We start from the raw sequence: 24,128 nt of genomic DNA, 5'->3' as shown, positions 1-24,128 counted from the left end.
AAGACGCAAATTAAAACAGATCAAAGAGGTAATAAAACAGTGATACCACTTTATTAATTGCACATAGCAAATGAGGTAAAAAAAATTAACAACTAATAGTGACCTTGACTTTCAGTTTGGATGTACTACATTCACTGAAATGTACAGTGAAAAAAAAAAGGTTTAAATTTAATTTTATGTAAAATTAACACATGAAACAAAACAGCAACTTGAATAAAACTTTAGGACATCAAAAGATATTTAAATAAAAACCAGTTCTTTTAGGAAATAACGCTAAATAAAGAACAAATCTCCCAGTCTGAACTGATACTAAAGTAAACAGGCGTTTGTCACATGTAACATTTAAACAAGTTAAACAAACACTGGATGAGTCAGCAGAAGAAACATTAGCTTTTGTACCTATCTGTACCTAACATGTAGAGGATCATCACATGACTTGAACTGGTTTTTACACAAAAACTACAAACCCTGTCAAATGGATCTAAAATAGTTGTTCAGCACAGTAACAGGACATATAAATTATATACAGTATATAAAAAGGAAGCTTTAAGGTGAAATCTACATTCAAAGTCCTTCAACAGGGTTCCAGTAGTAGCAGCTGTAACACGACTGTAAAACACGACACACAAATTTACATACTTAGATACTTGTCATGTAAAAGTTTCACACATTACGCTGAATTAATTTCAATTCATAGATTAAATACATTAAGAATAAACAGAATTGTCAGACCTTTCAGGCTTACTAAACCCAACATTCAAAATTGACCAGATAATGTCTTAATTACTATTATTAGTAATAATATTTTATTACCACTTGAGTATTTATGTTACTTATTATTTAATTTGTTTATTTTTAAAACTGTGACATTTTCCTCTTTCCTGCAAGTTTGTATTTTGGAAATACAAGTTATTCACACAACGAGCAACAATATAGTCTTGGTCACACTAAATGTACGTAAAAGTTGACTTCATGTAAAAAGATACACAATTCGCTTTGTAGTAAATGTATCAAATACAGCTTAATATTTCACTGTGTTAGGTTTATAAAAGAGCATATCAAATGACCACTCTTTCAAATACTCTCAACTAGGGATGACAGATATGAGAGTGCACAGTGAGGATATGAATTTGTAAACAGAGATTTTTACACACCGTTTATACAATGGTAGCTTTCCCTTTAATGCATCTGCATGGACTGGGCCATTGTGGTAATGCTGCACATTAGGGCAGGACAGCTTTATGGAAATATTGGAATTTTATAGAATTTTGGCATCAATGTGATTTATATACCTTGATTATTTAGGTATTTGATTTTCTTTATTAGTCATAGATGGACATTCCTGTCTGGTTATTTTATTTTAACAGCATTTCAATTGATTATCCAGAAATGTACTGTATCCCAGTATAATTATATTAACGAGGCAATATAAAATATAAAGATTGTGACAAGGATTTTATCCATATTTCCCACTTCTAGTTTCAAGTACTGTTTTTGGGCCTGTATTTTGACTTAAAGTATACCGAGCATCTAACAGACAAAAAGAAGACAGTGTAGAGATAGATTGTTGCATTCAATTACAGTTATCAGGAATATAAGGTCGGCCGTGATACACACAAAGTCAGATATCAGAGATGTGACGGCTCGGCTGTCTTCATGTGATTAGTGTTTCTATCGACTCCTTGGTCTGAGTAAAAATGAGTAGCATGGCAGGCCATCCTTTTGTTGAGAAGCTGGGAGGACAGGGTGTCGTCCTGGATGGAAATATCTCTGAAGGACACTACTGCATCTGGCAAATCGTCAGGCAGTCCTGGATCCCTCGCCAGGGGCCTCCACAGCTTGGGGTGGAAGCAGCAGTAGTAGAGGGCTTTGAAGAGCAGGCCCAGGAGGTAGGTGAGAGGTAGAGTGATGAGCAGCGCGAGGGCGTATGACTCACTCAGAACAGGGTCCCTGTAAAACCACCAAGTCGCCAGCAGGATTGCTCCGTCTGTGGTGATGAAGGAATGGTAGATGATGCTCCTGCCTCGGGTCCGACCCTCTGCTACATTAAACCAGCTGAAGTACCAAATCAGCCCTACAGTGGCCCGGTAGAGCCACTCCCCACCAACGCTGTCCATGAAGTCAGTCCTCTGTCGCCAAGCCCATAAAACAAAGACAAACCACATGATCAGAAAGTGGGCAGCGATGTACCCGGGCAGGACAGAAGAAAAGAGCGCAAGGGCAGCCACGCGTGGGGCAATCAGCAGCAAGTTCCACAGGAAGTAGACCAAGGAGGAACCCCAGCCCTGCTTGGCCTTGTCAGGGAGGAAAGAGCGCAGTGAACGGTGGTAGTCCACCACCATCCACACTATGGAAGTGGTTGATGCAGCGATGCTCACAACTGCAAAAACAGAAGTTAAACCATCAGTGTGCTAACCTAGAGGATTGTGCATTTTGTCAGTCACATGTCTTGAAACAGATGATATCATCTAAAACATGTCCCGTCCGGCTCTAAGGGAAAAGCACGCAAACATCACACCCAGTCTTAACATGTGCGTCTCCTTATTTGCTCTACCTTGTGGGGAAGAAGTAATTATAACTAAAAGCGAACTCACACTGTACCGTCCTGGCCTTGTTGGTGCGCAGCATAACGTAGATCATGAGGGTGAGTTGAGGAGCGCTCTCACAGAAAGTCTCGATGAGTCGGAGCATGCTGAGGTCATGTGTAAGGTACACAGCGTACTCTGAACCTTCCTGTTTGCGCCACCAAACCCTGAAGCCTTGTCGTATGGCGGAGATGTGCCTGCATGGATGGATACGTTAGAGAAGGGCTGTTAGACAACATATAGACTGTGAGAAAATGACACAGTAAAGATTATATACCACATCCATGCAGTTAAACATACCCTTTAATTTGAATACAAGCAATCTGGCATGAAACATTCAGTGTCTTCAAAAGAACTGACTAGTGTGACCCAGATTCTTTTGCTTTCAGCATAACTCACATAACTCATTATTTATGCATTTCATCCTTTCTCTTCTGAGGCTCTGAATTTACTTGAAGCCACACCTTAAATACGTTTACGGTCACAGCACTTGCCAAAAGTGTTTACATGCTTTCCTGCCTGAGCTACTCTGTAGGAATATCCAGTTTTTAGTTTACAGGCATACAGAGGAACAATCCTGCGGTGGAGCTATCTATAGAGAACATAAGTGCAGTCACATGAAGGCTAAGGTGTGTTTGCATCACACAGGCTGGCCGTTAGATTTCATGTAACCTGTTGCTAAAACACTTCCACATATTGAGAACAACAGTCAGGCTAGCATTTACAGCCTCAAGAAAATGGGTGCAAGTTATCATATCTTAATAATATGAACTACAGAACGAGTTCACAATTTTTTAAAAAGTTTTTCAAGTTTTCTTAAAACAACAGTCAGGTGCCCAAATGAATATTGAAATAGGTTTTTCTTGCCATAATCATTCCTCCTGTTCATACTGGCCATTAGAAGATCCCTCCATAATGCACTTACAGTGTAAGTGATGGGGGACAAACTCCACAAGCCTCTTTCTGTGCAAAAATGTATTTCAGCTTCTGCTGTCCAAACAAGTCAAGTCAAGTAGATTTCATTCAACGTTACAGTATTTTTAGAGTGAAACTCCCTTTCTGTGTTACTATACTTCCACCGCAGCCGCAAAGGGGGAATTTGATGCTAAAAAAAGACTGAATGTGGCAGATATCCAGTTGATGTGACTAACTCAGTACTGTTGATTTTAGCCCCTATCACTTACACTGAAATCACATTTGAGGGGGATCTTTTAATAGCCAGTATGAACAGATAAAGAAGTCATGTGGGCACTTGACTTATTTTAAGACAAAAGAAAAAATGTGAACATATCTTTTAAGGTTTAACAATACAATCAACAATTATCTGCGTAGGTTGGCATTTTCCTGATATATCAACATTTCCACATGTGTTTGTGTACCTGCAGAGGAAGCCCAGCTGCAGCACATGCAACAGGCAGGAGATCCTCACTTTGTCCCCGAAGAGCACGGTGTCAGCTCCGGTGTGTGCGCTGAACTCGGGCAGCTGTCGGTCGTACTTTAACCAGAACCAGCTGAACATTTGGACCACAACAGACGACAGGACCATGAGGCCGACCAGCACCGCGAACCAGAAAAAGTCCCCGCGGCGGTAAAACTCGGTGGCCACCCACACATCCGAGCCCCAGTCCACCAGGAAAGTGCAAACCCCGATCACAGAGAAGACGAAGTCGATCCAGGAGTATTTTGAAAAAGTCGCGCCCTCCATGACCGTTTCAACCCGACTCAGTGAGTTAACTAGCTGGGCAGCTGGCGAGTTAGCTAATCTTCGGCTAATGTCGTGTACCGTTATTTCCCTCCCAAAGCGACCTCACAGTCTTCAACCCATTGAAGAAAAAAAAAGTTTCCTGGACTTCTACATCTGAGCCACAGTTTGAACTAACTCCACCAAAGTAATGTTAAAACGCACTAGCTGGCATGATTTAGAAAGAAGTGTGTGCCTAAAAGTTTACTGTAACTGCAACAGAGGAGGTAGTGTGTGTAGTTGTTAACCCCGCCCACCGGGCAACGACGGTAGTGACAGGTCACCAAATCCAGGAAAACAACGCCCACCGGAGAGGAAAACAATGGGCGCCATAATATGTAGCATATGTAGCTAGCTAAAAACATTAGATTTCAGCATGTCAAAGGATTATTTTAGCACCATATGTCTACCAGAGAGGAAAAGGCATATTGACAAACTCTGTATTGTCGGTCTATCTGTCAAACATATTACTGCATAGATTCCTGATTTATCCTCATTCCACTATAACACAAGTTGCATACTGGCAAAATGCTTTATTAAAGGTCCAGTATAGGATTTAGTGGCATCTAGCCATACCCCTCCCCTTCCAAGCATGTAGGAGAACCTACAGTGGCCGTGAAACTCAAAAAACGCAAGAGGCCTCTCTAGTGCAAGTCTTTGGTTTGTCCATTCTGGGCTACTGTAGAAATATGGCAGTGCAACATGGCAGGTTCTGTGGAAGGGGACCCGCCAAGCCCCTACGAATAGCGCCAGGCTTTGAGGCCTGATCAAGTGGGTAGTCCAAGTCTGAAAAGTGAAGCCAATGCGGAAGTGCCTTTAACCTGCGTTCTCGCTAATGGCCAACAGGGGGCGACTCCACTGGCTCCAAAGAGAAGTCTGAGAAAATGACCCTACTTCTCACTTGATTTATTACCTCAGTAAACAGTTTCTTAATGAGTTTATGGTCTCAATCGCTAGTTTCAAGTCTTCAATACAGCATGATGTTCATTTTGTAAATTATGGTTCCATTTAATTTAAATTTGACGTTAAGCTTTAGGGCGTAGCTACATTGTGATTGACAACTCGCTATCAAGGCGACAACTTTGGTTAGGTAACGTAACCATGGCATAACCCCAGATTCACAGAGTATAGGCGTAGCTGTAGCCCTCGCTATTTTAGTGTGTTTTCAGTTCATGAAAGTTAATTGTAACATATTTATGAATATTATATTCAATTTCTGCCAAGTCAGTTCCACTAGATGCCACTAAATTCTACACACTGCACCTATAACTTACAGAAATATAGTTAGCCTAAAACTGACATTTGGATATTTGCCTTACCAGTGACAAAATGCTTGCTGCACACGTAGGCATACTTATTGCCTGTATCCACTTCTGTCTTCTTAAAGGCTCAGTTTTTCAGTTTGGCAGCGTATAACAACTTACTTCTGGGTTCTTTACCCCGTTGGTAGTGCATCCCACCACACAGCAGCGTTTAAGCATTTTTCTGTTGTTTGCTAGCAGACGGAGGTGAAAATGACTCCATGACGACTGCATGACGCACTACAAAGTCAATGGAGAGCGAGCAATCGATTCGTCCATGACAGAAAAGTCTTCAACTTCAATTTTGGTCATTAATTATTAGTATTTCTGCATGAAATGGCAAAATCAACAGACTGCTTATGATTTGGACCAATTTTCACACTTTGTGTTAAGTAAGTGGTAAGTAACGTCATTGTTGTGCAATGAATGTGCGATAAATGGAACTCAAGTAGGCCTAGAGCATTATCTTTTTTTATATAACTTTGAGCCTGTGGTTCTCATGTTAATGTTAAATTTTTGCTCTGAAATATAGTTGTTACTGTAAGTATGAAGTATGCTTTTTCTGGAAGGAAATGATTACATATGACTCTTCATTGGTAGTAGTTTTAAAGAAACTAGCATTATTTTCCTCTGCTTTCAAATTTTCCCGATTCCCTCAATTTTACCGTAAAAAACGCACATAAAATACTGCAAATTGTATCGCGATTTTTGAGAAAAGCAGCTGCAAAATCAAGCATTTTGGCCACAATAACCACACACACACAAAAAAACTCGGAAATTCTGGAGGGACCATAGGGTAAATGCTAGGTTGGATCAAAAAACTCACACGAGTGCTGTTAGGTTTAGGGCCAATGTTAATCTCGCGAGAGTTCTAGCACCAACCAGACCATAGATTGTATGGGATGGACCGTGGATGTTTTATAACATGACGATTGGTCTTATTATACATCCATGAGAGGGACTGGTAATAAATTTGGGGATTAATGTGGCTACCTGTCAGACTGCACTCAGGGCTAACAACGATATCACACAGGCCACGCCCATGGATGTATTTGGCCACGCCCCCTGAAGTCGCGACCTATTGTATCAAGGGAACGCGCGCGCGTGTGTTTATCTTCGCAACCTCGCGCCTCCCCCGCCTGTTCGTGTGTTCTCGGTCGAATACCACATTTCGGCAGCACGCGAGCTAGCACGATGTCGAGGGTGTATATCGGACGGTTGAGCTACCGCGCCAGAGAAAAGGACGTGGAACGGTTCTTCAAAGGCTATGGGAAGATACTGGAAGTGGACCTGAAAAACGGGTAACGTTGAGACCGTTTGTGGATGCAGTTGAAGCGAATGTCTGAGCAGGCCGCGCCGTGGAGCTAACTGGTGGTCTGGGCCTTGTTGACTGCAGCAGGCCTGACATGCTAATGATAGCTTGCTAATAACCGCTTTGTATTAGCCATAAACAGCCGTCAAACCCTGATTAATCGCACGCTCGCAGTTTTGCAAATTGCCTTTTTTTTGCCTATTAACATATCGAAGTAACGGTTGCTGTTTGCTAGTTTCATCGCGGTAAGTCGGATCTCCGTTAGCTAACGTTAACGTTAGACGTGGCAATGTAACAGTCGTCTGTGTGTGTTTGAAGCTAACCGTTATACAAGTGCAAGTCCAGTCACAGTGTGAGTAACATCAGACTGCATGTCCATAGTATAGATGTGCATGTGTTGTAAACATTATTTCGGCGCAGTAAGTACACAGTGTCCCTCACGTTGGCGCTGGTTTTCAATACAAGTTGAGGTAATAAGTCACTAATGGCGGAAGCGGCGCCCTCTACTTAACGTGCAGTACCTTTTGTTAGTATATAAGGCTGCAATCAACTAATATTTTCACTAAATGACCATTACTTTCTCGATCGTGTGGTCTTTAAAATAGCAGAAATTGGTGGGGGGAAAAAACCCATCACGACTCCACAAATGCAGAGAAGGCTATATTTAAGAAGTTTTCGTGCAACCACCAGTACAAAACACTAACAGTTATGTATTTATTTTAAAAACAGGAACTGGTAGTTTGAATCAATGACCAAAATGAAAAAAATTGATGATTAACTAATGTAAAATTGGCTGATTTTTCTATCGACCAACTATTGATAGATCAGCTAATCGTTTCAACTCTTGATATCATTGTCTGATTAAACATTATTAGATTCAGATGATGGCTGATATCTTTTAAATTTCTCACTTCTCAAAACATATCTTTTTAGAAAGGCCTTTATTTATTTGATACTCCACTGTTTTATTTCCAACATGTCTTATCTATTTTATTGTCACTGTTTTATTGTTCATCTTGTTTTATTGCAATCTCATACTAGGGGTATTTTATTCAGTTTTATATTAATTGTCTGACTTTGCCGCTTAATTGTAGTACTTAAATGTTTTAACCATGTAAAGTAACTTTGAAGAGCGCTGTATACATTTTTATATACATATCTTTATGGTTTGAGGAAGTAAAAATAACAAACCGAGCTAGGGGGAGTTACAGTTCATACAAGGATTTTAAATAAAATATGTATGAGGAAGTTGAACTCTACATCTGCTTTACAGCACTTCTCTGACCTCACAAAATTTGCCTGTAACAATACATCCTCCAAACAGCACCACACAGGAACAAAGACAGACTGCGTGGAGCATATTTTAATCTCTATTGTAACTTGGTGATAAGATGTTCTCTTCCTCTTTTTACAAAGGTATGGGTTTGTTGAATTTGATGACCCCCGCGATGCAGACGATGCTGTGTATGACCTGAACGGGAAAGAGTTGTGTGGGGAAAGGGTCATTGTGGAGCACACAAAGGGACCTCGTCGAGATGGAGGCTATGGTGGAAGGAGTAAGTATCTAGAAAGATGTTGTTCTCGTTTCATATTAATAATGTCATTTTGTTGAGGGATTTCATTCATTACAGAGAACCTAAATTTCTAGGGCACAAAATTTCAACCCTGTCCTTGGTGGCTGATGTGCATTCAATTCATATCGTAATAATCATGGTAGAAACTGTGAAGGGTGACACTCTGATAAAGGTGGATCGTCTGGGGCTTGGACTTTTCAGTAATATTTGATACAGTAGATGGTACCCAGAGCTGGGAGACGTTGTGACAGTGGACAAGATGTTGGTTTTGTTATTATAATACTGTGATATAGCAAAAACATTGTCTTCTCTGGTCACAAAAGCTGCACCAGAATTTTCTGACATTTGGCCAATATATCGACCAATATTAGTTTTTTTTTTTAAATGATACAAGCTTTATGTGGGATCCAACTCTGAAAGGCCAATATCAACTGAATTGCTGAAAAAAGAGAAATGGGCAGCAATTCAGAGGACTTGAAACAAGTTCCAGTTTCATGTTTTAATATTGAGGGATGAAATAAAAACAAGTAAAATCTGATTTTGGTCAGCATCACCCAGCTCTACTGGCACCTTGTCTCCATTTCTGTTGATTTTAAGCAGAGCCTTTTCCTCCTATTTGAAAGTTAACTTTGCTCACTTTTAAATGAAACTGAGTTTTTGATTGTCTCTGAGCCACACTCAAACACACATACACACCCCTCCACATTCCCCGCCTTAATTTCATCAGTATTCACTATTGTTCTCTCTCTCAGTCAGCCTTCCAGGTTTCTGATGGCCCTTTTGTAACATACAGGCGTGTCTCAGTTTCTGAATAGGACATTACAGAGCTGCAGTTTTGTTTTATATTGTCTTGCAAATAAACTAGTAGATGATCTACGAGCATCAATCACCACAGCACTTAACAGCTTTTCCACCGACTGAACAGCAGGCGTGAGAGAAGGTTTCCTTATCGGCACAGATAAAAATTTGTGTGCACCAGAGCCACCAATGACTTGAAAAAAATCTTGGGTTTCCATATGATGTATTGACAATTTTGGTGAAACAAACAATGCAGTTACATGGGAATATGTGATGGGGGAAATGGCTTTACTGATGGAAAGGGATATATCTGTTTTTTGATTTGAATACTGTAAAATAACTATTTCATTGTCAAATATATTGTAATTGATGTCTTATTCAGTTTTTTTTTATTTTATTTAAAATGATTGTCAATTTAAAGGTAAAGATTTAACAAAGAACCTCAATGTTTTAATTGAAAGAGTCCTTTGCTGACTGCCTGCCCCTATTGCTGGCCATGGTGTCCCCCCTTTCCAAGAGTGTGGTTTGACCATTCTGGGCCCCTGGGCAGACCAAAAAAGGGAGCCATTGTGAATGAAGACCGCTTTTCCCATTAGGCCCAGGCCGGGTGGTGAGGATGCCATGGGGGTTAGGAAGAGATGTGGGTTCAGCTCTTATAGGTGCCTGAAAAAAAGAACATGTTTTGTAACAGTGAAATGTTTCTAGATAGGATAGCTTAGAAACTTGCTTTTAGTTCACCGTAAGTACTTCCTGGATCAGTTATGTTTTCTGAATTTGTTTTTTTTGTTTTGTTTTTGTTTTTTCTTTCCTTTTGGTTATTTAGAAAATAGGCCCATTGAACTTTTACCAAAATTGAATCAGCTACAATTGTTGTATAGGCCTAAGCTTTTAAATAAAGATTTGTAGGAAGAAATAATCAGTTTTTTTTTGTTTTGTTTTTAGTATTACTTTTTTCTTTTTTAAGACTTTTTTTTTTCAACTTTGCTTTTCCCCTTCTTTGTTTCCTTTTCCCAAGTGAATATTGATATATTTTGTAGAGAGTAGCTTGGAGTTTAGAATAATTGCACCGTCTCAGTTGCTTTTTGGTCCTCATTAATTTGTTCTTTCCCTTGTTACCTTTAAAAGGTGGATATGGACGTTGGGGAAGAGACAGATACGGTCCACCAATAAGGACAGATTATCGGCTCATTGTTGAGAATCTTTCCAGCCGCTGCAGCTGGCAGGACTTGAAGGTATGCAGTTTGTTTTAAATACGTATCTCGTCAGTTTAGTCTGAAGAAAGTAATGTACAAACACAAGAAGTAGTACAGCAAAAATGTTATTAAATTGTCTGCTGTGTAGTTCTCAAGAATACTTGGTTTATAAATGCAATGTATTAGAATTGTTAAGCCGGTTTCACAAGATTATGTAAGTAGGCAGCGGTGGCCTAAAGGTTAGAGAAGCAAGTTTGTGAATGGAGGATCACTGGTTCAGTCCCTTGGACCAGCAGGATAAATCTAGCAGGGGAAAGTGAAGAAGCAGCACTTGCCTCTCCTTCATTACCACCAGCTGAACAGACTGTGGTTGTACTGGGCAGCTTCCGGGTGTGAAAGAGATCAGGGTGTTCCTGAAAAAGAGAGTATTGTTATCAGAGAAACTCCCCTGAATAAATAAAGGTTTAAAAAAAGTAAACAATTCTTAAGTATTGTTCTGACTGCTGTTGCATTTCCAAAACGGTTACAACAAATACTCCACACCTCGCTAAAACTACACGATTGAAAAATGTAAACAGAACAGTTATGTCTTTGAATGAATCAGAACAAATGGAAAACAGAATTTACCTGACATGATAGACAGATACAAACTTAGAGCTAAGCATGCAAATACAAATCAGAGTGCTGAGGCTGGAGCACTGTGCTTTTTTTCACATTTGAGCTGGTCTCCATGCTGTCTTAAATCATTATTGTGGCTTTTTCCCAAGCTGGGCACCTGAAGTGTCATAATATCAGTCCAGTCTTGTCCTCTGATCACCGTGTGTGTGTGTGTATGTATGTTTCTGCTCCCTGAAGGACTACATGAGGCAGGCAGGGGAGGTGACATACGCTGACACTCACAAAGGACGGAGGAATGAAGGGGTGATAGAGTTCAGGCTCTACTCCGACATGAAGAGAGCTCTGGAGAAGCTGGATGGCACAGAGGTGAACGGCAGAAAGATCCGGCTCATTGAGGACCGCCCCGGTGCCAGACGCCGTCGCTCCTATTCTCGCAGTCGCAGCCGTTCCAGGTAAGTGTTGTACTCGGTTGTAAACTGCAGTTGCACGCAGAGCTTTGTTTATTGCTAATTGTTACTAAATACACCACATTGTTTTTATTCTCAGGTCCCGCTCCAGGAGCCGCAGGTCTCGCAAGAGCCGCAGCCGTAGTGAGAGCAGCAGTCGCAGCCGCTCCCACTCCAGGTGAGAAGTCCAAAGTCCACCTGAGGGGGACATATCATGCAAATCAAGTATTTGTGGTATTTCTGTAGTGCAAGTACACAACAATAAGAGTAAACTGATTTAAGGAAGCTTTGTATTTTGTCAGACTGTTTTGAAAATTCCCTCGTAGCGGTTTTTATTGTCTGGTGCTGAGTCCAAAACTTGAGAAAACTTTGTCGCCTGTGAATCCCTTGTAGTGTAACTAAATTAGTGTTTTAGGCTTCTGACTTCTTGTCATCCTGTGCATGTTTTATTAGTTGTGAAACTTTAAAGATCCTTATGTCCATAAAGCATAGACAGTCAACAGTGCGCTTCCTCTGTGCCGCTGTTACATTCATAAAACTGCAGTTTAATTGCTTCCTAAGTGGCCGTGTGTACATACAGTGACAGTAGTGTGGATCACTTTATTGTGTATGAACAGCAGCAGCTGGCAGTCTTTGATTGAATCCTATAAAAACACATTCAGATATTGACACTTCAGAACCAGTTAGCGGTAAAATAAACACTTGTTTATTGGAAGCACCAGTGCACCAGCTTTAAGAGACGACTCTTCTCAACTGTTCTCAAAGTTTTGCAATCTGAAAGCACAAGATGCCACTGTCATAAACTTATGTTGTGATAGATATATTTTATGTGCAAATTTCTCCAACAAATAACATTTTTGTACCTTTTTTTTATTTATTATTAATTGATTTATTCTTGTGACCTGCTCTATGTAAAAGGGCATTTAGTGTAAGAGGTGCACTTGTTGTAATAGGAACAGTGGAAACAATTCCCATGTCCTGTTCAGACTTTTACAATGAGAAAGCTAATTTGATCTTTTTTTTTTTCCCTCCACAGGGCGGCTTCCCGTTCCCGCAGCCGATCCCGTAGCAAGAAGAATAAGGGCAAGAACAAGAAGGAGGAAGAGGAGCGCAGCAACGGCGCTCAGAAGAGCAAAGACCGCAGCAGGAGCCGCAGCCCTAAGAGCAAAAAGAGCAAGAAAGAAGGGAAGAAGACCAAGAAGGATGATTCCAGGTCCAGATCTCGCTCTCGTTCCAGATCTCGTTCTAGATCAGGAATCAAGGATCGTTCCAGGAAATCCGGCTCAAAGGGTCGCGAGCAGCCCAAAAGCGACGACGAGGGAGGCGAGCCGGAAAGGGGCTCTCGCTCCCGTTCCCGCTCCCCTGCTGAATCCAAATCCAGAGCCAGGTCTAAATCGAAGTCCAAATCTAAATCCCGTTCCCCCTCACCCGCCAAAGCCCGCTCCCACTCCCGGTCCGCCTCCCGCTCAGAGTCCCACTCCAAATCCCGCTCCCCGTCTCGCTCTCGCTCCCGTTCTCGCTCCTAGTTCTGATTTTGGACTGTTTATCATGAGCCCTTATCCCAGTGTCTCCCCTGGTCCCCCTTTTACATTCCCCGGACCCCACAACACTATCCCTGCCCCCTGTTTTTTGATAAATAGCTGTAGAGTACCAGGCACTCGTGCTCAATGTCTTTTATGCACATGCTTCTCCATTTCATTTGACTTTTACTCAACATATTTTTTCATTAGAGCTGTCTCTTACGGAGGTGTTTGTAAAATAACAGGGTGCAATCTCAGTTTTATAAGTTTAAATGATGGTATGGTATGTGTCTTAGCCTTTTTTAAATCAAATGTAGAAGCATACTGTTGTCTATTTGCTGGGTGGGAATATGTTGTAACATTTCACCTTTGTGAAAACCTTGTACCATTTTATTTGAAATTAAAAATTGCCTGTTCTGGATTTCTCATTTGGATTTGTGTTTTATATTTAAGTGATTCAGTGATTTATAATTTTGGATATTTCAGTTCTTCTGTAGGAAGAATGGAGCAAACGTCCATCTACACAGGTTTCTGAGATCAAAATATTCATCAGGAAAGTTTGTTTCTTGCTTGCCTTTTTTTTTAATTTGTGCTTGTGTGCATCCTGGTTTAGGTATGTTGTCATGACTCCTGATAGTGTACATCACAGAAAAATCCAACTTTCCACGTACACTTTTCTGGAACAGATTTATTATGGCAGATCATCTGAAATAGTGTAAAGCAAATACTTTCACAGTAGCTCCTCCAAGGTTTCCACCTGCAGATGGTGAGAATCTCGTTTCTGTAGTAAACTATCATCCTAATCATATGGCGGACATCTTTACATAAAACCAAAGTATGCAATGCTAAAGCACAGGTTTGTGTCAACTCGACTATGCTGGTTAAATGTAAGTTCAGTCTAGAGCTAAAACTAATAGTTGACAGGAAACTGAATGCAATTTTGGCAAAGTTTTTGGAAAAAAATTGCAGTTTATTGTAATCTTCAATTTCCTTTGTGCGTTGCATTATGAGACAATAGTGTCTATGAGGAGCACTTGTGTGTTCAAGTATGCATACTGACACTTTGAGTATTCTTAATTTTGTTACAAGTATGAACACAGTTACTCAAAACCTGCTTAGCAAAAGCGTGCAGCATTGAACCACAGCACGAGACTGAAGGCTGTTTCCCAATCCTCATCCTGACTGATCATGTGACTGTTTAACCACTAAACTTTGTGCTGCGGTCTCAGCTTCATCTTTCAGCCGTGTTAGGGGGGGGGGGGGGGAGTCCCCTTTTCCATGACAACATGTCACTCTTTAAACTGAACCAAAGGTCAGCGGTCACTGCTACCTGCTTAGCACAGAGATGCAACAACTACATCGCTTTCTGTAAAACGGTGCATTTATAATGTACACTTAGTATAAAATACATTTAATTACAGACAAACAGTCATTTGAGGAAAATGTAACAACAGTCCATACATTTGCATCCATCATATGAATACTACATTTGTAATTCTTTCTCAAACTTATTAATATTCCCTCATTTGCAGCAGAGTTTTATCAGTATTATTATTATTATTTTTCAACCTACAAGGTGTAAAACCGTTAACTTCTTTCTGTCACCACGTGATCCAGTCCTGGTCCTTCAGAAAGACGCAGCTCCTTCTCATCTGCCTGTGTGTGTGTGTTTGAGTGCATGCAGGCTGGTAAACAAAGCAGACTGATTCCTGTCAGATTAGTAGACATTAGTGTCTCCAGATCATGGACCGAGACCGTCAGTGTCAGTCATCATCATCCTCTTCAGAGGAAGAACGCATCACACCACTGCTGTCATCTCGGTAACACCGGGCCAGAAGGCGCAGCTGCTCTAGAGCCTCCTGGTAGTCCGCCATTTCAGGCCCCTGGGAGAGAAAGCTTGGGGCCACGCGGCGGATGTCGAAAGAGCTGGCGCCGCGGTGCAGCTCCGACAGCCACGGGTCGAGTGCGGGCCCCGACTGGAGGGAAGTCATAACGGGTACAGAGGAGACTGCGGGGGCCAGAGCTGCAAAGACAAAGTTTAATTCACAGTCATGTAAAAAAAAAAAAAAAAAAAAAAAATGGAGAAAACAGCTGCAGGACGGAAGAGAAAATAGAAATGTACTCACAGCCAGGCGGAGGGGATTGGCTCTCCAGGAAGCCCTGAGCACAGAGGGACTGGCTGAACATCTGAGGGAAAGGTGGGGTCAGCTTACTGGGAGTGGACACCAGCTGCAGAGCCCTGAGAGGGGGGAGGGGGAGGGGGGTGACGACAGAGGAGAGCAACAGCGGGTTAAAATACAACCGAGTAAAAACGTTTGTCGGTTCGCGGCATGTGTCGGCGTAGGGACTCACAGAGGAGCTGTAGGGTAGAAAGATCTGATGTACGATGCCAGGACGTCTTCCCCGCTGTAGAGGCTGTGCAGAGGAGTCGGGGGCTGCGTCCCTGGAGCCAAAGAGCTGGTGGGAAGAACATCACAGCATTTAAGCAACTTGTCGGAGATGATTAATTGGGCCGATGTTTCTATACAAATCATATTCTTCCTGGGTGACTAGAGCAGACAAATAACTGCAACTTGGTATCTTTACTTGCATCACCATCGATTAGACAACCAACCAGATTTAATGCAACTCTAATGGTTGAAAAATGAACATCACCCTTGACTTTCTGATCAATTTTTCCCTCCCATGTTGATAATGTAGATGGTTTTATATATCAGAGAAAGCATAGTACTCTAAGATAATTCAAGATGTCTCACCTGATCAGTCTCTGGCCCTCAAAGCCTTTGAGTGTGGCCCACTGGCCGTAGCATCGACCGTCGCCTGGTTCTGAGCACGTTGATAGAGGTTTCCATGGCAACGAATCCGCATAGGCACTCAGGGCGTCAGGGAGAGAGCCGCCATGCATCATGGGAAAGGGGACGGCACCGTAAGCAGCCACCACCTGGAATTTAAACCACATACGTAGCTTGTGAAGGAAATCATCAAAATCATAAAACAGATTTCAGTAGTCCAAGATAAGAAAAACAAAGAAATATTTATGTTCACTATCAACTTATCTTGCAAAAATCAAGTACGCAAAACAGGAATGCAAATATGAACACCGGAGTCACCTTTCTCCCTGACATGGTCAGTGCATCTGCAACCTGCCACATGGGGACGCTGTTGTTTCTCAGCCTGTACGGCACAGTGAGCGCGTCCAAGGCCAACGCCAGGACGGAGCTGGAGTGGTACCACAGTGAGGGCTGGCACAGCGGGGAAAGACAAACATACCATCAGCCGGTGACATAACATGCATAAACATACGTGTAAAAGTTAAAAGATCCTCTCATATCTAAGCTTAAAATTTGGAGAAAAAGAAAAAGTTGAATAAAGACATTTAAAACAAAGACATATAAACATTTACAGGTTTTAAAAAGTGTTGACAAGCCTCCACACATCACCATTAAACATTTTTTTTAAAAAGGCTAAAAGACTCACATCATAATTTAGGTGAGGAAAGGCCACAGGAGAGGAGGGTCGTCTGCCCAGTCCACCACGCAGGGTCAACGGACAGAAGAAAGAGCTGTGACTGGCCATGTTCACCGTCCCTAATGTGCAGTTTAACAGACGGTAGAGATCCTTCATCGGAGTCTGGTTGAAGAGAAATAACGCCGTAAGTACAGAAACCTCGCTCACAAAACATCTGCTTAAACAAAAACCTCTAAGAGATTAAAACAGCCTCATGGAGTCTGAGTGTGTGACTCACTGAGTTTGGGTGACTGACAGGTGCCAGCCCCCAGGTTAGGATGCCTCTCCCACCGTAACAGTCCTGTAGCATTTCTGTGACTTTTGACCCCAAACCAGCGAAACCATCGGCGAAGTCGCACAACACCTGGAAACCCTGAGAGGAAAAACAGGATGCAGACAGAGATGAGGGATATGACACAGAAGGTAAGGAACAAAAGACGTGAATAAGATGGTGAAGAGAAACTGAATGAAACTGGGTCAGCAGTAAAGAACAAAGTACATCAGTGAGTTTTAAAACTGTAAAATCAGATTTTTGAGCATTAATAAGTGGCAAATTTAGCTAACTCACTGAAAAACCTGGAGTTATCCTGCATAATTTAATATAACACAATAAAAAAAACATTTCCGCAGGATAAAAAAAAGAATGATAAGAGCTGAGAAGCAGACTTACCTGAAGATAATCGCACTCCTCTATGAAGAAGTGTAGTTTGTCCTCCAGATCTTCGAGCACCGACCCCTGCAGGAGAGCTTCTCCCTGGCCAAAAGCCTCCAGACGGTGAGCCTCCCTGAGTGACCACGAAAGCACAAAAACACGTGTTTAATATAACAAAAGCAAATCCATAGTTTGAACACTTATGGCCGCAAGCCAGCATGTCAAAGCATACTGTGAAAGGCAAATATCTGCTGTGACATCACTTGGGATTCAGCCTGAAGTGCAACAAGCTTCAAATATTCAAACCACAGAAAAAAATCTGTGATTCAGGGTTGATTACTTTATGTCGGCTTTACACCAAATGACTTTTTAAGCGATTTCACTGTCGCAGACACATTTTTAATGTCTGAATAAAATGATGAGTTTTGCTAGAGTTGTGGCGTGCTCCTGTCATCTCCATAGTTTGGTGTAAGGTGGTCATAAAGTCAGTGAGAGCTGTATGGAGTCAGTCTTTTTCATGTCTTGATGTTCTGATAAAATCAAACATGTTTAATATTAACTGAAGTTGTTAGTCTTGGCTCATGTAAATAGTGAAGTTCAATGACATGAACATTGTCAACAACCAACAGGTGCGCTCTCTCCAGCGCCAAACAGGAAGCGCTGAACCGGGTAGAAGGTAAACATGGCGGAGACTCCGGGGAATCCGGGCATCCTTGCTGTCCCCGTTCTCTCAACCAGGTCACGGTGTCGTCTCTTTTTCTTTTTGGCTGGTTTTTCAGAACAAACCGCTGCACACAAGAGGGCAGCTGTGGCCAAAAGCTGCTTCTGTTTCTGCTCCATTATTATTCAGCAGTTTTTCTTCCAGTAAATTTCCACCAGGAGCAGGATGGGAAATAATCTCAAAGGGGAATCTAGCTGCAGTCTTGCAAATAGTGACCCTGCAAGACCTGCAGTCTTAAATGATGACGTATTGTTTTTAGATGTGAGAGGGTTTCGACTTAAGTCTTTTAAAAGTCTTTTAAAAGTCTTTGAGTGTACAGTAGGCATTAAAACTATCTAAAGTCTGACATCTAATGGCTAAAAGCAGGTACTGCACTGTCAGTCTGCTACTGGCTGGTCTTTAGTACCAGATGATTTTACCCTCTTTATTTGGATTATGACCTACAGCATGCTTTGCCATCATCATTTTGTTAAACATGAATATTTCATACATGGAAATGTAATTTGGGATGAAACTATTTCACATGAATCAGTTTTTTTTTTCAGACTACTATGAAGGGAAATCCCAAAGCTTTGCCTCATTCTACCCAACACAGTGTCTGTTACTGCACTTTACCCGTCGTGGTTGTACTGGTGGATGACGGAGATGGTGCGAGGATGCAGGTGGATCCTGAGAAAGTCAGACCACACCTTCACGCTGCCCTCCAGCCTGTAGCTCTTCTGGATGCGATCTAGCCGGCTGTTCACCGTGTCCACGCTCACTGAATCTGCTACTGGGAGAGTTTCCAGTGTGAGAAAGATTAGTGGTCACTGGTGGGTTTAACTGCCATAAAATCCTGTTCCTAATAACAAGTGTGATCAGTACGGTTTTGCTTACCTGAGCAGCGAGGCTGTGAGCTGGAGAGAAAATCCGCCTCAGCCAGTATCTCCCCCTTCTAGAGATAAAGACCACTGTCAGGATGAGGCACTTAACTGTATGAGAGCGTTTCTACCAAGCAGCAATACTAAGCAGAAGTGCGCATTTTGAAAAGCAGCTTGTTTCTTAGCTGCTTCCTCACCAATCAAAATGAAATGACAACATGAATTTACAGAGACTAATAGGATGAAGCTGCTCTGCTTTTTGGAAGCCAAACTTCTGTTTGCAATTATACAAGTAACCTATCATTAAGTACATACCTTCTTCTGAATTGGCTGGTATGAAAGTATAAAACAAAACCAGAATCAACTATCAGTTCATTAAAAGCAATAATGAACTGGATCAATTTATTTTAATGTACATTAGTAGGAAAATAAAGACTATTCATTTAGCAAACGGCTCTAGACAGTTGTCTTTGGGTTCAGGCTGTGAGAAATGTTGCTGTTTCTATATTATTAAAAGGTGCTTCTCAGTTTAATTCCCATCATAAATACTCACATCCAGCTTGTCCAGATCTTCAAGAAAGGAGTTCTTTGCAGGAGGACTTTCTTTATGCATCATTAGACTCCCCTCCCTGCCACATGGAGCACATTTTTACATGAGATGTTTGGTTTCCGAACATGTAATGGATTTAGTGCTTGTGTTTACGGCTTTAAGAGCCCAACAGATTTTGGTCTTTTCTGTGAAAAAGCACACTCTGGTGTTTGCACAGCAGCCTCCTTTACACAATAGATTTATTGTAATGAAATATTGTGTGTTAATCTCTCATTTACCATGTGACAGCAGAGGGATCTTTGCTGGCATCATACAGACTTCCCTCCTGTCGCAGAGTCCGAAGACTTCCTGTAATACAAAGACAGTAACAGGCAGAGCAGGTTGCTCACATCAGCATCATACGCAAGTCAAACATGCAGCCAAAAATAAAGTCATACCAGCACAGAAGATGTTCCTAGCATGAATAAAAGCGCATGATAAGACAACAAGTCACCTTTGAGGTCCATGGCGATGAGGCGAGGTGTATAGGTGACGTGCCCGCCGAGAGTCTGTCCTTCACGAAACACGGCATCGCTCTGGATCTCACCTGGTGGCGTCTCTGGGTCGTATGATAAAGATGCATCCTGCAAACAGAGACAAACCCGCCTTCATTTATCTGTCACAGACTATGAAGCCAAAATGACACAAAACGTCACTCAACAACAAAAAATGAAAGTGAGATGTTGCCGACAGTGAGCTGCTGGGGAATGTGTGTTTGAATAAGCATTAAAATGCTGTATTTGTACTTTTTTTGCCATTTCGCAAATTACCCTTAGTATAAATCTTAACTTCAAGACATGTTAAGGTTTGATTTAACACTTAAATTATGTCCAAACTTTTACCTGGTATTGTATGTAGGATGCAGCATATACCTTATGTTGGGAATTTAATTTGTATAATATTGAAGGTGTAATATGGAGGATATGAAAATGTTTTAACTGTGTTTCATGCAGTCAATTTAACATAAATAGAGAATTCTTTGCCCTCTTCTGTGGAGATTTGGTCATTTAAATTGATTCTTTAAACTATTTAATAATTAGAATTAATAATATAATATTATATCATTATTAGGACTGCAAGTAACAATGCAGACAGGAAAATACAGACGACAAATTAAAGTAAAAACCAACATAAAGTGTCTTAGTAAGGTGTTGGACCACCAGAACAGCTTCAATACACCTTGGCATTGATTCTACAAGTCTCTGAACTCTACTGGAGGGATGAACATCATTCTTCCAAAATATATTCCCTCATTTGGTGTTTTGATGGTGGTGGTGGAGAGCACTGTCTAACACATCAGTCCAAAATCTCCCATAGGTGTTCAACTGGGTTGAGATCTGGCGACTGCGAAGGTCATAGCATATGATTCACATCACTTTCATACTCATTGCATTGTCATCCTGGAAGGGACCACTCCCATCAGGATAGAAATATTTCATCATCACTCAGAACAACTTTGTATGATTTGCAGTGACCCTTCCCTCTAAGGGGACAAGTGGACCCAAACAATGCCAGCAAAATGCCCCCCACAGCATAACAGAGCCACCAGATCCCCTCACTGTAGGGGTCAAGAAGAGTTGCTTGTCTGTTTTTCCTTACATATCACACGAATGCACGAGCATCACAGTCACATGCGCTGTCTACCACAATTTCCAGCCCTATTTACAGATGTCACTTTAGTCACTGTACCTATTGAAACACGAGCCAGCTGAGCAGTCTTTGTGATTGAAGCTCATCCGTGCCCCAACAATGAAACCTCTTTCAAAGTCACTTAGATCATTTCCTCTCGCCATCTTGATACAAAATCAGAATCAACTGGGCCTGCTCAGCATTTTTATACAAGCTACAGAGCATGATTGGATGTTAACTGCTTAATTGTATCATGCAGTGCACCTGTATGGAAGCATCTGCATTCGTTATGTTTCTCCACTCATTTATTTAGGTTTTTTAATTTGTCACCCGTCTGTATTTTCACCCTTGATATACAGTATAAATTATTTTCTTGATTAATCCCTTAATAGTTTAGTTTATAAAATATCAGAAAGTAGTTGACCATCAAAATTTCCCAGAGCCCAAAGCTACTTAATTTACAATGAAATAAAACGGAAACAGCAGCAAATCCTTTTTAAGCAATCGTGGAAATAATAACTTTGTCATTTGACGAATCGATTAACTGACTTCATTGTTTCAGTTCAAATAGCTATTAGATTATTTTTATTAATTTATTAGAACGTCATTGCTAGTAATGAGGAGTTTTTTTTTTACCACAAATGTTAAAATGCTCCTGGCCAGGTGTCCTATAAGGAAAATTGAAGCCCTCAAACAGTGAAGAACAAAGGAAGCTTTAATGTTATTATGATCAGCTGAAATCCAATTAGTATCTGGATACATAAAGACAAGCAGAAACCAAGCTGTGACTCAACAATAATGAAGGATTTAGTTGTTTTACTTCTGGACTTGAACATCTCCGTTATTGAGTCAGTAGCTCATTTAGTGTTTAAGTTATCTGATTAATTGTCCTCGAGAATATCCATGTAAAAAATATCACATTTTCTGACCACCAACAATGACTTGAAACTTGATCATTAGCAGCTTTAACGTTTATCTTTGCTGTTTCCTCCGTTGGCTCGATTATACCGCATCTCCTCTGTCTGTTGAAATGACAACATGCACATCCATGTTGCCGCTAACAGGACAGATGCGAGCAGAAACAGCCTGCAAGTCTCACAAGTTTGACAACACATGCAAAGCTAACAGCGGCTAGCTAGCTAGCTTAGCATTAGCCGCCGCTAACGCCCCTCACCTGTAAATTCCACCAGTGAGTCCCGACAAAGTTTGAATAATGTCCCAACTGAAGAGTGACGACTTCTCTGCAAATGCTGCTCATCGTGACGCAAACCAACGATCACAATAAAACAGAAAATGTATCTGCTGTAAACATGATGGACATGTTTGGAAATGACAACACTGAACAGCGACAATGTAGCACAGTTTCAGCCCCATGTAAGGGTTCGTTTGATTGGCTGGAAGGGAAGTATGAAGGAATATGATTGGCTGTTAAAATGACGTCTGGCGATAGTTCGGTTTCACCGTGCCGTAGCTTCACGTGCAAGCACATTGTCAATTTTTATATTTTGATGGCTAAATTTTGTTTCCACAAACGTACATTTATTAACTTATTTATTGTATTCAGTAATCTTATTTCTTTGTTGTTTTTGTTGTTTTTTACAAAAGAAAAATATATTATTCTATTCTTGTGCCTTTTATGTTGTTCTATGTCCTTTATGGATGGATTTGTTCGACTGTTTGTTTTGTGTGATGGTTTTCTTGTATTCGTGCATTATTTCTGTGCGTCGTGTATTTAAAGATTTGGTCAATAAAGTTGGAAAAGAAGAAATGAAAAAAAGCTTCAAGTGAAAGCAAACAAAACCTTGACAAATAAAAACTGTGTTAGTACGAATTTTATCCATGTTAAGTGTTTTTAGGAAAAACGAAAACAGACGATTTTTGATGTACATTTTTATAGACTATATAGATGCCCAAATAAATAACGCGGATTAAATTTTGTTGTTTTTTTCTTTTTATTTCTTTCTGTGGATGTGGTGCAAAAAACAATATTCTAAAAATGATTTGTACGTTAGAAAAGTAGTAATTCATAAGGTTAGAATGATGAATCATAATCCACAGACTGTGTGCAGATTTACTAATGTAGAAAAGTCTTTATTAACATTTTAGAAAATAACAACAAAATCGCTGCTCTAGCTAATAAAGTAAATAAACAATAATCATAGTAATCATATCCTTTATATATACAAGGCCTATAGTAAATAGGCACCGGCTATTGACCCTAACTGGATTCTGTGCTGTGCCAGTAGTCGACAGGCTGTTGGTCCCGACTGGTTTTCCGTGCTGATGGTAGTTTATTCTATTGGCAGGAACGGGTGAATGACCTCTTGTAGACCACTAACCGGACATCTCGATATTGTGTTGTTATTGGGGAAGTTTTATATACATATAGATGTAGATACTTTAAGACTAAACCCAGCTTGCACCATTGGAAGAATGAGTTAAAACTCTTGAGTAAGTCACTGAAACTTTTTAAAGACAAAGTCCAAGTTTTTTGCATTACTAGATATGTTTAAGTTAATTTGAGATAGTCTTATTTCTCTGTTTTGTTATTATTATTTATGTTTAGTTTTATTAGGCTACTTTGTGTCATTTTTCTATTTGGTCTTTCTCTTGCTCAATCTGAGGCAGAAGGATTTTTATGTGTAACACATTAAAAAAGTGCCTTGTTTATTTGTTTATGACGTGTTTTCAATTTAAAAAACAAAACACTAACCGGACTTTTTTTTTACCTTCACGTCTGACATTTTAGTGCCATTAAACGGGACATTTTTACCGCATTTTGCTGTTTAAACCCAAACCATGATCTATTCCTAACACTAACCAAGTAGTTTTGTGCTTAAACGTAAAATTTTTTAACCCAAACAATGGGAAAGCTTGGCAGATCACCCGCCGCGAAAATGTTCCTCCATTTTGAAACAATTTGAATTTGACCACGTGATCATGCGCAATCAACACCGATGCGCATGCGTAATAATTCAGTACCAACAATAAACAGACTATTGCACGAAAGAATCCTACCAATAGCCACTTCCTTATAAAATATATATTTACTCAAGTACTGTACTTTAGTACAATGGTACTT

At 40.7% G+C, this 24,128-nt stretch overlaps 3 protein-coding genes across 8 annotated transcripts; 1 reads left to right on the top strand and 2 right to left on the bottom strand.

Moving 5' to 3' along the window:
• Positions 1–26: 26 nt before the first annotated feature.
• Positions 27–4,310, bottom strand: xkr8.3 (XK, Kell blood group complex subunit-related family, member 8, tandem duplicate 3). The gene is made up of 3 exons (XM_042434888.1): positions 3,965–4,310; positions 2,595–2,782; positions 27–2,380 (listed from the first exon to the last, which is right to left on the bottom strand). Exons 1-3 carry the CDS (start codon positions 4,288–4,290, stop codon positions 1,629–1,631), a joined length of 1,266 nt encoding a protein of 421 aa, XP_042290822.1. The 5' UTR covers positions 4,291–4,310; the 3' UTR covers positions 27–1,628.
• Positions 4,311–6,738: 2,428 nt separating this feature from the next.
• On the top strand, positions 6,739–13,509 carry srsf4 (serine and arginine rich splicing factor 4). 4 transcript variants are annotated; one of them, XM_042434891.1, is made up of 6 exons: positions 6,739–6,928; positions 8,356–8,495; positions 10,437–10,543; positions 11,360–11,574; positions 11,669–11,746; positions 12,605–13,509. In XM_042434891.1, exons 1-6 carry the CDS (start codon positions 6,822–6,824, stop codon positions 13,092–13,094), a joined length of 1,137 nt encoding a protein of 378 aa, XP_042290825.1. In that variant the 5' UTR covers positions 6,739–6,821; the 3' UTR covers positions 13,095–13,509. The 4 variants fall into 4 exon arrangements, with proteins under 4 accessions (XP_042290825.1, XP_042290828.1, XP_042290826.1 ...); XM_042434894.1 differs by lacking the exons at positions 6,739–6,928; positions 8,356–8,495 and adding an exon at positions 9,795–9,921; XM_042434892.1 differs by lacking the exons at positions 6,739–6,928; positions 8,356–8,495 and adding an exon at positions 9,795–9,951.
• Positions 13,510–14,451: 942 nt separating this feature from the next.
• msto1 (misato mitochondrial distribution and morphology regulator 1) lies at positions 14,452–22,444 on the bottom strand. Of its 3 annotated transcripts, none has more exons than XM_042434882.1 (14): positions 22,221–22,444; positions 19,872–20,001; positions 19,657–19,726; positions 19,382–19,457; positions 18,845–18,902; positions 18,584–18,740; positions 17,266–17,380; positions 16,834–16,968; positions 16,566–16,718; positions 16,199–16,330; positions 15,845–16,029; positions 15,441–15,545; positions 15,215–15,327; positions 14,452–15,111 (listed from the first exon to the last, which is right to left on the bottom strand). In XM_042434882.1, the coding sequence occupies exons 1-14, from the start codon at positions 22,302–22,304 to the stop codon at positions 14,852–14,854; spliced, it is 1,773 nt and encodes a 590-aa protein (XP_042290816.1). In that variant the 5' UTR covers positions 22,305–22,444; the 3' UTR covers positions 14,452–14,851. The 3 variants fall into 3 exon arrangements, with proteins under 3 accessions (XP_042290816.1, XP_042290817.1, XP_042290818.1); XM_042434883.1 differs by having other exon boundaries at positions 18,584–18,737; XM_042434884.1 differs by lacking the exon at positions 22,221–22,444 and adding an exon at positions 21,107–21,213.
• Positions 22,445–24,128: the final 1,684 nt, after the last annotated feature.

The sequence above is a fragment of the Thunnus maccoyii genome, chromosome 15 (genome assembly GCF_910596095.1).
Source record: "Thunnus maccoyii chromosome 15, fThuMac1.1, whole genome shotgun sequence".
NCBI classification, from domain to species: domain Eukaryota; kingdom Metazoa; phylum Chordata; class Actinopteri; order Scombriformes; family Scombridae; genus Thunnus; species Thunnus maccoyii.
Note: the sequence above shows the minus strand (reverse complement) of the source record. Positions and strands in the feature narration are given on the sequence as shown.

Excerpts from the sequence above, each read along its gene's own strand:
- msto1 (XM_042434882.1), bottom strand. The coding sequence starts at position 22,304 with ATGAGCAGCATTTGCAGAGAAGTCGTCACTCTTCAGTTGGGACATTAT. Across the intron at positions 18,903-19,381 it reads AAGATCTGGACAAGCTGGAT|AAGGGGGAGATACTGGCTGA; the intron begins GTGAGTATTTAT and ends CTTTATCTCTAG. Across the intron at positions 15,328-15,440 it reads TTCTACCCTACAGCTCCTCT|GGCTCTGCAGCTGGTGTCCA; the intron begins GTGAGTCCCTAC and ends CCCCCCTCTCAG.
- srsf4 (XM_042434891.1), top strand. The coding sequence starts at position 6,822 with ATGTCGAGGGTGTATATCGGACGGTTGAGCTACCGCGCCAGAGAAAAG. Across the intron at positions 6,929-8,355 it reads GAAGTGGACCTGAAAAACGG|GTATGGGTTTGTTGAATTTG; the intron begins GTAACGTTGAGA and ends CTTTTTACAAAG. Across the intron at positions 11,747-12,604 it reads CGCAGCCGCTCCCACTCCAG|GGCGGCTTCCCGTTCCCGCA; the intron begins GTGAGAAGTCCA and ends TTCCCTCCACAG.
- xkr8.3 (XM_042434888.1), bottom strand. The coding sequence starts at position 4,290 with ATGGAGGGCGCGACTTTTTCAAAATACTCCTGGATCGACTTCGTCTTC. Across the intron at positions 2,783-3,964 it reads CAGCTGGGCTTCCTCTGCAG|GCACATCTCCGCCATACGAC; the intron begins GTACACAAACAC and ends CCATCCATGCAG. Across the intron at positions 2,381-2,594 it reads CAAGGCCAGGACGGTACAGT|TTGTGAGCATCGCTGCATCA; the intron begins GTGAGTTCGCTT and ends CTGTTTTTGCAG.